The sequence below is a fragment of the Microcaecilia unicolor genome, chromosome 9 (assembly GCF_901765095.1).
Source record: "Microcaecilia unicolor chromosome 9, aMicUni1.1, whole genome shotgun sequence".
Classification (NCBI taxonomy): Eukaryota; Metazoa; Chordata; class Amphibia; order Gymnophiona; family Siphonopidae; genus Microcaecilia; species Microcaecilia unicolor.
The window spans coordinates 62,044,803-62,058,604 of record NC_044039.1 but is presented as its reverse complement, the minus strand read 5'-3'; the positions used below and the strand labels follow the sequence as shown (position 1 = coordinate 62,058,604).

The 13,802-nt window shown below is 45.1% G+C and overlaps 1 protein-coding gene across 3 annotated transcripts in view; it reads right to left on the bottom strand.

Moving 5' to 3' along the window:
• The window catches only part of TTC38 (tetratricopeptide repeat domain 38), a 561,013-nt gene that overhangs the window by 302,745 nt on the left and 244,466 nt on the right, over nucleotides 1–13,802 (bottom strand). For 2 of the 3 annotated variants that reach the window (XM_030214669.1, XM_030214670.1), the window contains exon 7: nucleotides 6,542–6,661. The exons of the other annotated variant lie outside the window; for it this stretch is intronic. In XM_030214669.1, the coding sequence (XP_030070529.1) occupies nucleotides 6,542–6,661 (120 nt within the window). The remainder of the gene's footprint in view (nucleotides 1–6,541; nucleotides 6,662–13,802) is intronic. 3 annotated transcript variants of the gene reach the window in all.

Below are 13,802 nucleotides of genomic sequence, written 5' to 3'. Positions count from 1 at the left end.
GTATCAACCAGCTGCAATATCTCTTTCCAGTATTCTTTTATTTTCTCACAAGACCACCATATGTGAAAGAATGTGCCTCTATGGCCACATTCCCGCCAACATTGACCTGATGTTTCTGGAAACATTTTTTGTAGTCGGTCTGGTGTGTAATACCACCCATAAAACATCTTAAAACCATTTTCATTCACCGTTTGTGCTATGGATGACTTAAGCAAATATTTATAATTACTTTTCCAAACCATTGTGGAATAGGTAGAGTGTAATATCTCTTCCCATCTCTTCTGATATAGTACCTGAGGATCAGTCTGTCCCAGCAAAGCCAGGTATATACGTGTTATCCCTCCTTTGCCTCCTCCTCTAATGATCGCAAGTTCTAGATCTGTTTCAGCTAGGTCTAATTCATCCTGCGCTTTCTTCTTAAGGAAGTTACGCAGATTGCAATAATAGGTAAGATCTCTCTCTATCAGACCATATTCCTCCTGAAGGTCTGCAAAACCAATCATTTCTCCATCTTTCCATGTTTGCCCTAGTGTGCGCAACCCTGCTTGGGCCCATTTGTCAAAAATCTTCTCCGATCTCCCCAATGAAAACCCTTTTGCCCAACGTATTGCTGTTTGCCGATAATACACTCTTTCCGGAAATAAACGTCTCCTCAATTGATACCATGTCCATAAAGGATGTCTCAATCCCATAGGCATTGCTCTTATTGTGGGCACTAATTCCTCTTTTGGTATCCATAAAATATCTTCTATTTCTCGCCTGCCCAACCATGCTCTTTCCCAATGAAGCCATTTCTTGGATGCCCCCGGCGACCACTCTGCCAAGACCCGAATCTGGGCTGCTTGGTAATATAGGTAGAAGTTAGGGACTCCCATACCTCCTCTCTCCCATGTTTGAAACATCATAGATCTCCGTACTCGTGGTGGGCGTTTCCTCCAGATATATGCAAACATTTTGCGATTTAGCTTTGTAAAAAAGCTTACGGGAATTGGGATCGGAATTGCCATAAATAAGTACAGCATTTTCGGAAGTAACATCATTTTGATAGCATGTATGCGCCCCTGCCAAGATATATTAAGTCCTTCCCATCTGTCTAACTCCTGAAAAAGTTCTTCTGCTTTCTTGGGGAAGTTAGCTGCATATAGCCCCTCTATTTGTGGGGTTATCTGTATGCCCAAATATTTAATAGCCTTTTTCGCCCATACAAAGGGAAACTCAGTCCTAAGAACCTCTAATTCTTTGGGAGGCACTGTGAGATTCAAAAAGGTGGATTTTTCCAAGTTCGGCTTAAACCCTGATAATTTCCCATAGTGCGTGAGATGTTCTATTACCCTTTTTATAGAAGTTTCTGGTTTCACAATTGTGAGTAATATATCATCGGCAAACAGCATCAGTTTGTGTTCTCTCCATCCTCTCACCACCCCCTTCACCTCCCCATCCTTCCGAAGCATGCAGGCTAGCGGCTCCAGGGACAAAGCGAAAAGAAGTGGAGATATCGCACATCCCTGTCTGGTCCCACGTTGTAGCTTAAATGTTCTTGTATAAGACCCATTAATTTTTAGAGTTGCCAGTGGACCTTGATATAGTAACTGTAACCAGCTCAGAAACTTCCCCTCTATCCCTACCCACTGCAATACTTGAAACAGAAACGACCAGTCCACTCTATCAAATGCTTTTTCTGCATCGATTGATAGCAGTACTGCTGGGGTCTGGTCGTCTCTCACCTGCTGGATAATGTGCATCAGACATCTGGTATTGTCAAACGTCTGTCGCCCCGCTATAAATCCCGCCTGATCCTCATGAACTATACCTGGAATCTGTTTTTGTAGTCTGCAGGCCAGTATCTTTGTAAATATCTTGTAATCCACATTCAAAAGCGAGATTGGCCTGTAGGAGCTACAAAGCCGGGGTTTTTTCCCCGGCTTCAATAGTAAAGTTATTGCTGCTAATCTCCATGTATAGGGTAATTCCTGCGACTCTGATAAATCATTAAACACTTTCAATAGGACCGGGGCCAGATGTTTACTATACACCTTGTAGAACCTAGTGGGGAATCCATCTGGCCCCGGTGCTTTACCATTTGCCATATCTGTTATTGCCCACATTATCTCCTCTAGTGAGATGGGTGCTGACATCCGCTCGGTTCCTCCTCTTTCCACCCGCGGGAGATCCGCCTCTTGTAAATACTGCTCTATTTCATCTACCTCTGGGACTTGTTCTGGTTCATATAAATTTGTATAGTAATTCAAAAACTCCTCTTGGATCTGTTCTATCTGTGTGACAAAATTCCCATCCGCTGTTTGTATGCCCCCTATATGATTACGTTGTGCTAGCTTTTTCAATTTACAAGCTAGCAGTCTACCCGCCTTATTCCCAAGCTCAAAGTGTTCTTGTTGTGTCTTTTGTAGTTTAGCGGCCACTTCTGCCAGCTGTAACTCCTGAAGTTTATTTCTCAGCTCGTTTAATTTTGTCTGTCCCCTAGTGTCTGTGGGGTTCTTTTTGTGTGCTTGTTCTAGCTTTGCTAATTCTGTCCTAATACTCTCTTCTTGTTCCATTCTTGTTTTGGTTATGTGTGCTCCTAATGCTATTAATTGTCCTCTAAGGACCGCTTTCAGACCTTCCCATAAATATTCTGAGCGGATCTCCCCCACATCGTTAAATTTGAGATATTCCTCAATATATTTTTCTATCACTGGGATATTTTTAGTATCCATTAGGATTGCCTCATTTAACCTCCAGTATCGCTCGCCCACCTGTCTAATTCCTATATGTAATTCTAGTACCACCGGAGTATGGTCTGACCAGGTGCGTGGCTCTATATTGATCTTACTTACATTATTAGCCACTGCCACATCTCCCATCCAGCCATCTATTCTAGAATAGGATCTATATTTAGCAGAATAGTATGTATAGTCTCTTTCCTGTCCATGTTTTGCCCTCCATAAATCTGTCAGTCCCCATCTGGCCAAGAAACTCTTCAATCCTTTCCTATCTATTTTAGCATATACAGCTTGGCCTGTAGAGTTGTCTAACGGGGGATGAATCGTGACATTAAAGTCTCCCCCCAGGAGGAGTCGACCTTGTTGGTGCTTTTGCAATTGTAATTCCACTTTTTCTATAAACTGTTTCTGCCCGGAATTCGGGGCATATATATTAACAATGGTGTACTGAGTATTATATAATGAAACTTTTACCAGCAAGAATCTGCCTTCTTTATCAGTTACTGTATGTTGAACCTGCCAGGGAAATGAATCCGACAGTGCTATTAATACCCCTCTCTGTTTAGAATTGTCTATACATGATAAAAATAAGATTGTAGGGTATCGCCTATGACCCACCAGCCGCTCGTGACACTTTTTCAGGTGCGTCTCCTGTAGAAGCACTATATCTGCTCGCAATCGTGTCATTTCTTTAAATGCTAGCTGGCGCGAGTTAAGGCCCCTCACATTGAATGTTACACATTTAAACACTTTATCACCCGATACCATTCAATCAGACCATTATATATCCACCACCATTTCCCCTTATCCCTATCCCCCCTCCCCCCTCCCTCTGTCCCCAATAACCTGAAATAGCATGCCCCCTTCTTCTTTGAAGGCATGCTAAGAAAAATTGTGGACTTCCGTTCTCATCTTCTACACCAGCCCATTTAGGCGCTTTGGCCCTTAGTAGTTTGCAGGCACCGCTCCCGCTGTTTCAGGTTCAAAATTTGGCCTGTCTCTCTGGGCAGAGATTTAATTCCAATGTGCAATGTGTTGTCATGTGCCTTTCCCTGTCGCCAGCCGTTGATCTGATGCTTGTCTTCTCAGCCGTCCTCGCCCCTGTGAGACTCTCTGCCATCTCTGCTTGCTCTTTTTCGGAGGTCCATTAGTTTGATGTGCTGTGATCGCTGTTGTCTCCTTGTTCTGCCCCAAGAACTCTTGGGCCTCCTCAGGCGTGACCACTCGTCGTTGCTTTCCCTCTTTATAAAACACTAGGGCAAAAGGATGCTGCCATTTATATTTGATTCCTTCATCTCGGAGCTTTTCCATTAATGGACGCAGCGCTCCTCTCCTTTTCAATGTGGTAGCCGCTAGATCTTGAAATAATTCAATGGGATACGTTTCCCATATTATGGGACTAGCTACCCTTGCTTGGCGCATGACATCCTCTTTCATTTTGAACTCTGTGAAACAAGCCACAATGTCTTTAGGCACATTAGCCTTTCTCGGACCCAATGCCCTGTGTGCACGCTCTAGTTTAATTGTTTCGGGTGCCACTATATGCTCCGGGGTAGAGAGCAGATGAGCCGCTATATCCTGCACTGCTTTTTCACAGTTGATAAATTCTGGTAGCTCCGGTAGGCCCCGTACTCGGATATTAGCTCGCCGGCTTCTATTTTCAAGGTCTTCCACCTTGTCCGTGAGAAATCTCATGTTTGCTTGTTGCTCAACCATTTGCTGCTCTATCCCCGTTATCGTGTCCGCTTGTTCCTCAAGGCCCACTTCAGTTTCACTAACTCGATTCCCCAGCTCTTTGATCTCCTCTCTTAGGTCTGCGCTCAATTGCGCAAAATCACGCCGCATCTCTTTAATGTCCTTTTTAATATCCAACAGCCATGTACTCAGCTGCTCCCATTTATCTGGTGCCAGCTCGTTTTCCTGTGTTTCTTCGTGTGCGCCCTGAGCGCTTGTAGGCCGCTGGCTTAGGGAGGCCACTTGACTCGGCTGATCACCTGCCTGCCTGTCCGCCACGTGTTCGCGGTCCCGATATGCGAAGGCAGTTAAATCCGCCGTTTTGGGTTTCGAGTTCGCCATCTTCAGGAGCGCGTGTCTTCCGCTGTTTGCTCTACTACACGCCTTCCGTTTCGGGCTTTAATTGTTCTTCTTTTTAGCTGGTATTTGGGCTGGTGTTCGGGAGCTGCGCGTTCAGACCGCCATTGCGGTTCGTGACGTCACCGGAAGTCAGGTTTCATTAGCTTTGAGAACAAGTTGTGTTTCTACTTGAGCAAATTGTACAATGTACTTGTATGTATCTTTTCTTTTATCACTGTAATAAAGACCTCATTAAAATTTAAAAAAAAGAAAAGAAAAGAAGACCTTCCAGAAGAGGAGTGAAGCCAGCTATTATAAAAAGAACAAAATTTATATTTTCCTCAGAGATTCAAGGCTGGAACTGTGCGACATATGGGAAACATTAGCAGCCAAAGCATTTCTAACATCATTTCTAACATCACCACAACCTGGAAACATATCAAGGCTAGAGACACAGCAGCATTGTCATTCAAACGGTGCCATTACTACTTTTGCTGCTTAAATAGGAAACATTCTTGATTAGTTAAAATCTCTCTCTCATTAGGAAGATATAAGGAGAATGAGGATTTTTTGAAATATCTGCAAACAATCCAGCCGATATTCAAAGCGATATAAGGGGCAGAGACGCTCCTGCCCGCTTAAATCACCTGGGGCCACCCAACCACTGAGTGGCACTTAACTAGGCTCTAACCGGTTCAAAAAATGTAGGCAGGTCAGGGGTGGTTGGTGGGGACAGAGTTGGGGAGAAGCCAGCAGTTATGTGGGTGCTGACAATATTCAGTGCTAGGACTCGCATAGCTAAGCTGCCAAAATTAAGATAGCTTAAAAGCTGTCCTAATTTTAGCTACAGCTATGTAAGCCATGGCACTGAACAGCCAGGATCCTCAATTATTTAAAAGATATATGGAGCCCAGGGAGCACCCTCCAGGACTCCCAAAAAACTTCTCTCCTTCTCAGCCTGCACCATTCAAAACCCCCTCCCCTCCCGAGACCTCCAGCGCCCCTCCCCCTTTGCTCCCTGGTGGTCCAGTGGGGGCAGGAGCAAAGCCCACTTCAGGCAGCTATAAGGGATACAATCAAAACAGTTTACATATTATACACAGGTACCTACTTTGTACAAGGGGCAATGAAGGGTTACGTGACTTACCCAGAGTCACAAAGAGCTGCAGTGGGACTTGAATCTGGTTCCCCTGGTTTTCACGCTGCTGCACTAACCATTAGTCTACTCTTCCACTCCTTAGACTACTCCCTCAACACGCCCACTGGCCAGACCAGTGGGGGGAGTGTTTGGATATTGGGGGTATGTTCCTGGGGCAGGGGGTTCTGAATGTGCAAGAAGGAGGCTTTTTCAGGGGCCGGGAGAAGGCTAGTTATGCAGGCCCTGGCTGAATATCGGCTGGGACCCACATAAGCGCTAGCGGCCTGTCCTTAAATTGCCGCTAGATACTCAGTGCCAGTACATGGTCCACCACTGAATACCTGGGGCTAAGTCTGCCCGCAGCTGTCAGCATCTAAAAAATAAAATGCTGACCACCACAGGCTGAATATTACCCCCAATATTTTACCTGCATTCTAGTGCCCTAACAAATACGTTTAATGAAAACATATAACAAGCTAGAAAGCAGACTATTTTACTTTAATATTTTATATATTATGTGTTTTAAACCAGACTTTAAAAGGGTTTGCCTAAGCATTGGACTATGAAGAGAAATCAGAGTTTAGTCTAGTAGGCTCATGGCAAGATGTACCTTCCACTGGTTCTCGGTTTTCTGCATAAACTTCAAACCTTTTTCTATTTCTGCTTTCATTTCATGCACATGAGCTATAGTATGGATAGACCAAGCATCTTTCTGGTCTACAGCCAAAGCCTAAGAAAGAACAAAAGCAAACGGTTAATTCAAGATGGAAAGGGAGGATGAACAAATACTTCTATCTATGTTATGGTGTAATCAAAGAATGTAAACATGAGAGCATTTCTGAAGTAAGGAAAATGATCAGAAGGCCTGAACTCCGTCAAGCTATCAACCGCATGACAGCACCCCATGATCCTAGTCCCTCCTTAATTGTCAAAAAATCATTAAGACCCAGTAACTGTAAAATGAAACTGTAAACTGCTTGAATGAATGAATGAATTCCATGGTTAACTTAAGTCTCTTAACTGAACATGCTCCACAGGCCTGGAAAAATGCCACTATTCATCCTAACATCAAAGAAGTCACCCTCTCTATCAACGACTGTGGTGAAACAGGTGACTTATGTCGCTGTATGACGTATTCCCCCCCTCAGTGCACTTCCCTTAATTGGCCAGCAGGTGGTGCCTGTCCTATGCCTTAAAGCTGCAGTTGTTTTTTTCCTTTCAGCTTATCTTCCACAGGAAAAAAGGAAAGCCTCTCAGGGAAAGTAACCTGCACTACCATTGGCCAAATACCCTCAGTGTTAATGCTCTGGGCCCTGATTGGCCCTCAAGTGCAAGATCCAACCAGAATGTGCTGGAATCCCCCACTCTCAGAGAGGGAATGTGGAGAGTGGAGACCTCTGCACCGAGACCCTGTTCAGATCCTATGAACAGTTATTTTTTCCTGAACTCTCCAGGTACTACTTAGGTGGTAAGAAAGTGTTTAGTTAGTTTTAATGTTGATTCCTCTTATTTTTACCTGTTATTGTTTGCTGTTTACACCTTTTTCACTGTTCACTGTTTTACCTTTCAATGTTAATAAACCTATTAGTTTATTAGCTCTGTTTCCTGGACTGACTCGGAATCCTAGTAGTTTGTGTTCTTAGTCTGTGGGTGTTTTCTAGGAACTCTGGGACCCCTGGGATTGTGGCCTCCATGTCCTTAGAATCCAACAGGGAATTAACTTGTGGGTGGGAGACTTTCCCAGAGGCAACAGTGGGTGGAGGGTGCCAGTGTTGGAGCGGGTGCACAGGTGCATGCGGGCCTGAGCAGTGTTGGGTTGGATCCTTTAGGTGGCCGCAGGGTTAACACCAGGTGGGGGGGCTAGGCGTTTCGTGACATTGACTATATAAATTACTGCCCTACAGCCAACCTCCCTTTTTGTTGCCAAAATAGCAGACTTCATTATATGTGCTTCATTCTAACCAAAACAGCTTCTATCAACATTGTAGTACAGAAACCACCTTGCTAGGTATCACTACTTTCATTTGTTACTATCTAGATCAACTGAAATCTGTCTTACTTCCATCATAGGATCTTACTGTGGCTTTTGACTTGGCTGATCATTCCATTCTGCTTAACCACTTACAGAACATCACTATTGTTGCCACTGCATACAACTGGTTTATATCCTATAAGCGTAAGCGTGTTTATACAGTCCAAATCGATAATACTTCCCCCACCCCATTCAAGTTTGAGTCAGGCACCCTTCAGGGCTTGACTCTCGTACCCATACTATTAAATATTATTCTTGTCCCACTACTTACTCTCTCAAATCGCTGGACCTTACTATGTTTATTTATACAGACAGCATAGTCTGGAGTGGAGGAGCCGCCTAATGGTTAGTGCAGTGGGCTTTGATCCTGGCGACCTGAGATCAATTCCCACGGCAGCTCCTTGTGACCTTGGGCAAGTCACTGTAGGTAGTATAAATAAGTCTTATAGGAAACAACTCCTAACAGAATTATTTATGCCAAGGCCCTGGATTACAGAACTCTGCCTAAGCAAATATTCTGGACTCATGCTAGGGTAAACAGGACCTTACTTTGGCGCCTAACCAAAATTAGCTGAGTTAGAGAGAACGCAACCAAAGCCTGCTGGAATATATTATATTTATAGATAAAGAAAATATACAAATATAGAATAGCTCTGCAGCAAGGCTTAGCAAAGTACAAATATATAACTTGTTGATAATAAAAAAAAAATAGATTGTCACTAAATAAAGACTATGCAAAATGATTCTTACTGGAATGCTAGGTGATTACACAAACCTGATTTTGTAATCGTGAAAACTTATACTACACCTCTTATGCAAAATACAACTGTTAGCAGCTTATTCTCTGACCACGAGCTATGACCTAACCAGTCTTATCTCAGATAAACACCAATCACTAATTCCCGACATCTATAGAAGTAAATCCTGTTATCTCACCATGCTGTCTGTTAGGCAGTCTCCCAATGAGGTTGGCACAGATTTCTCCTTAGACTCCAGCTATATCCACAGCGAGTCAGTCTCAGATTCAGAACAGGGTCTATCGTCTGAAAGCAGGTGCCACGGTCATCCAGTGTTGCATTTCAGAACAGATATAGCTGAACCAATCTGTATTTTCACCAGATATGTAGTTCACAAGGTTAGAACAACACAGTTTCTTGCTCCCTCCGAGCATTCTAACCTTACTTGTCTTCTTAGGTCCTTCTTGTCAGTCCCAACTGTCTGATGGTCTCCGAACAACTCTAGTTCCCGCTTTCTTAGTACCTCTCCATCAGATGATCCTCCGGGACCAATCATAATCCTGTCCATGCTCATGGAGTTAGCTGAAGAGTCCTTTGTTCGTGACCTTGAAGTTGTTACTCTCAGGTCTGCATATCTGTCTCCAACCAGGCTTACTGGAGCCATGGGTCTCACTCCCCTTTCAGCTTCTCAGGGTGATAACAGGGTGGTTGTAACACAGAATGTCCTTGGATGCGGTATGCCGGTCAGTGATTTTCCAGAAGTTGAAAAGCTGGATCTTGCTGACACAGATGTGCTCAGGTCAGAGGTTGTAGAATCCATCTTGTTGTAACAGGATGTCAGGCTTGTATGAACCAAGACCAGCTCAGGTGAGATCTCAGGTAAATACCCCTACAGATTCCCCCCCTTGGAGATGGAAATGACTACAAAGGAGTAAAGGCCTTCTCCAACCTAACTAACAATACACTAGACAGGTTAAAATCAGGACTCATGGTCAAGACTAATGAGAAGCATAAATGGAAAATTTCAGCAACTCAAAACTAACACTCTGTAAATGAAAACTAGAAGCAATTACTACAAATACTTCATGAAATCATAGCACATTGTTCAAACGTAAATTCAAAAATGCTAATACAGCAAATTACTGAATACGGGAACAATAATATGGTGTTAGTGTCACGTCTGTGGTCGTGACCACCCTCAGACTTACCCTATTTCTGGGAATCAGTGTCTGTGCTGGTTTCTGTCTACTTCTGAGTTGGCTCTGTTTCTGTCTCTGGGTGCTGGCCACTTCCAGCATGGCGCTGATTGCCTCAGTATACTGCACCTGTGTGGGTTTAACCTCTCTGTGCTTCAGTATACTGTTCCTGAGTTAGCTCTATCTCTGTGGGCTGGCTGCTCTAATGGCTTCACTACTCTACACTTGTGTGTATTGGGCCTCTCTGTACTTCAGTGGGCTGTTCCTGAGGTAGCTCTGTCTCAGGCTGGGTGGGCTGGCTGCTTCCAGCCTGACACTAATTACCTCACTAGACTACACCTGTGTGGGTTAGGTCTCTCTGGGCCATGCCTGTGGCCTGAAGGGGTGACCTCATCTGTCAGGGCCTTCTTAAGGAACTGGTGTTCTAGTCTTCAGTGCCTTTGCATTGCCAATGCCTCCGCAGTGCCTTAGGTCCCGAGGTTAGTGTGCTGTTTGCACAGTTAGCTTTCCTTGTCTTTTCTTGTGGGCTTCCAGCCCTTCTGCTTTGCTAGTTACTATCACCTGTGGGCCTTGCCTTCTGGCTCAGGGTATTATTGCTCGTAGGCTTTCTGCCTAGTCTACTACTTACCTGTGTGCTTCTTGCTTTCCTGCTCAGGGTATTATTGCTCTGTGGGCTTTCATCCCTTCTGTGTCTATTGTTCTGTGGGCTTCCAGCCCTTCTGTGCCCATTGCTCTGAGGGCCTCCAGTCTATCTGTGTATATCCCTTTTATCTGTGGGCTTCCAGGCCTTCTGGGTGTATTACTGCGGCCTGGGGGTTTCCAGCCCTTCTGTGGGCTTCTAGCCTTTCTGGGTGTATCTCTCTGACCTGTAGGCTTTCAGCTTTTCTGTGTATATTATTCTCTGTGGGCTTCTAGCCTTTCTGTATCCCTGTGCAGTGGCTCTGCTCCCTGTCTGAGGTTGGTTAGCGACTGTTGCTGCAGCCATTTCTCTCCTTTTTATCTGTTAGCTACTGTAGCTCCAGTCTAACCCTTCCTCTGGCAGGCGTATCTGTCATTCCCATTCCCTTGAGCTTAGCTTGTATGTAGCTCCTGTGTCCTCTTTTCCTGGCAAGCTAAGCTTCCATGGACACCCTGCCTGCCTAGTGTTTGGGTAAACCCGGATCCAGTCGAGCTGTGCCAGTTTCCCGAATCCTGTGGGAGAAGCCTGTACTGAGTATCCTGTATCCTGCTTCTCAAGCCTGAACCCTGCTGTAGGACGTTGTTCCTGGATTCCTTGTTGCTTTCCTCTTCAGCTCCAGCCCAGCCACTCCAGTCCTGTCTACTTCAGCCCGTCTTAGGATTGCCTGTCTCCTGTTGGGTGGTTTTGCCTGCTGCTGCCACCTCCATGACAGCGGCCCAAGGGCTCACATTTCCCCGAGACACCTGACAGTTAGTGATTATGTCTTAACACATGAAACTGTAATCAACATTACATAGAATGCATTGCAAAAGCATTAGCTAAATTAGTGCATAATATGAAAATGAAACAAGATGTTGAATAGTGGAGAATTACTCATAGTTGACCTCCACAAATATAACAAAGTCAATGGTGATGGACCTTGATGATAATGAGGTGTAAATGGACAACTTCTCGCATCAAAAAGACATCAAACAGGAACAAAATGGTCCACGTAATGGTGATGATGAAGAAAGTCTTCAAACATAAGAATTGGACACAGTTCAAAAAGAAAGTCAATTAAATGTCCAAAAACAAACAACACATCCAGAACTTCAGTTACAGGAACACTGGATCTGACAACATAAAAATAAAACAAAACAAAATTCCCCCCCAGCAAGAAAAAAAATTCTTGGGAAAAGAAAATTCAACAGTCATGAGCAGACAATGGAAATCAGGAACGAAGGGAAGGAATGTTCAAAACCACAAATGGAGGGGAGGAAGTGACTTCACGGAGACGAATGGCTGCCTGAATCCTTAGCTCCGCACTTCCCTGCTTTCAATTTGCTTTAATTGCGGGAACCCGGCCTTGTTCTTGTGCTGGAACGGCTTCTGGAGATTCGCTGTGACCTAGGGAGCAAGATGAGCAAAATATCTGCATCCCAGGCGCGAGAGCGGAGCTCGACAAGACAATCGATGAAGAATCAATCGAGACACGTGTCACCGGCCCCGGATCACTCATCGGGATCCGAATCAGCTGCATTGAGTGCGGAGAGCTTCCCCGAAAGCAGCCCTGTCTAAGGAATTGGCTAAATGCTTGAAGGATATCAGGGCAGAGATTACGGCGTCCAAACAAGAAATACTTGAGCACGTGGACGCCATTAGCCTTGACCTTCGCGAGCTGGGGGGTAGAGTTGAGACCCTAGAGGAACGTATGGACGAACACACCGAGAGAGCGGAGGCAGCAGAGACCCGTTTTGTGCAGCTAAAAGAGCAGACAGAGGAACTACAATACAAAATTGATGATCTGGAAAATCGCAGGCGGCGACAAAACCTCAGATTCCGGGGAGTTCCTGAAAACGGAAACATGGAAGATGTGCCTGCAATTGCGAAATCACTGTGAGAGACAATTATGGGAGAACCAATGGAGTCTGATAGTATTTTGTTCGATCGGGCTCACAGGGCACTTGGTCAGCCTAAAGACAACAAACCCAGAGACGTGAAATTTTCTTCCTATGCGCTTAAGGAGAAGGTATGGATAAAAGCGCGCCAAAACCCATCTGTGGAATACAAGGAAGCACAGGTGTTCGTGTACCAAGATCTATCATTATTTACATTAGCGCAGAGGCATGTGATGAGGCCCGCGCTGGAAATTCTGAGGAAGGAGAAGATCTCCTATAGATGGATTTTCCCTTTTGCACTGAGTTTTGAGTTTAAGGGTAAGCAACTTCGCTTCCGCAGGCTTGCGGAGGTGTGGAGGTTTATGCAGGAGGCTGGTCTGACAACAATGGCGAGTCCTGCGGGGGATCTGGCTTCTTCCACCCGAGAAAAATTGCAGAAGTGGAAGAGAGTCCCCAGAAAACTAAAAAGCAAGGCACCAAGACGTGACTTTGGCTGTGATTTTGTTTGATATGCGTTTTGTTTCTGATGTCTACTACTGGGGTGACATTTCTGATTCTGTGTGTTTATCTGTTCTCTGTAATTGGGAATCTCTGGGGGTTGTGTTGAACTGCGAATGGTCTGAGTTTAGGTGGATGGGTGGAGGGACTGGGTGAATGTATTAGCAGCAGGGGGTGGTACTGGAGTGTGCACAAAGGTTTGGGGGGACCGTTTGCTCTCCTGTAGGGCACTTCAGGGGGGATATTCCCAGCCCAGACCCTAGGATCCGGATTGGTGGGGGTTATGTTTGTGAAGGGTGTGTGGGGATTTCGGGGAGGGAAGGGTGGTCGGGGAGGTAGGGGAGGGAGGGGTTCTGGAAACAATTGGGGTTTTTTCTATGATTCCTTCAGAAGACCAACACTGTCGCAACCAACTGAGGGGGCTCTAAACGGGGGAGTACACTGTGAGCAAGGTAATGGTGGCAGGAGCTATATTTACTTGTAGAGATGAGTGTTGACCTGAAAGTATTATCATACAATGTGAGGGGACTAAACATGCCTCAGAAGAGACAGAGGTTTTATAGAGAACTGCAGAGGCTCAAACCACACGTGGTCCTGCTCCAGGAAACGCACCTGAGACGAAAATATGAGCTACTCCTCTCCTGCCCTGGCTTTACGGGGGCATATTTTGCATCTGCAGAGGGCTCAAAAAAACGAGGGGTGGCGATATTGCTGCATTCTTCTGTGGCAGCGCAGATTTAGCAAGTCAAAAGGGACCTAGGGGGACGTTACATATTTGTGCACATGATAGTGGATCAGGTGGCCTTAACGGTAGCCTCGATTTACGCCCCAAATAGTGGTCAGGCAGAATTC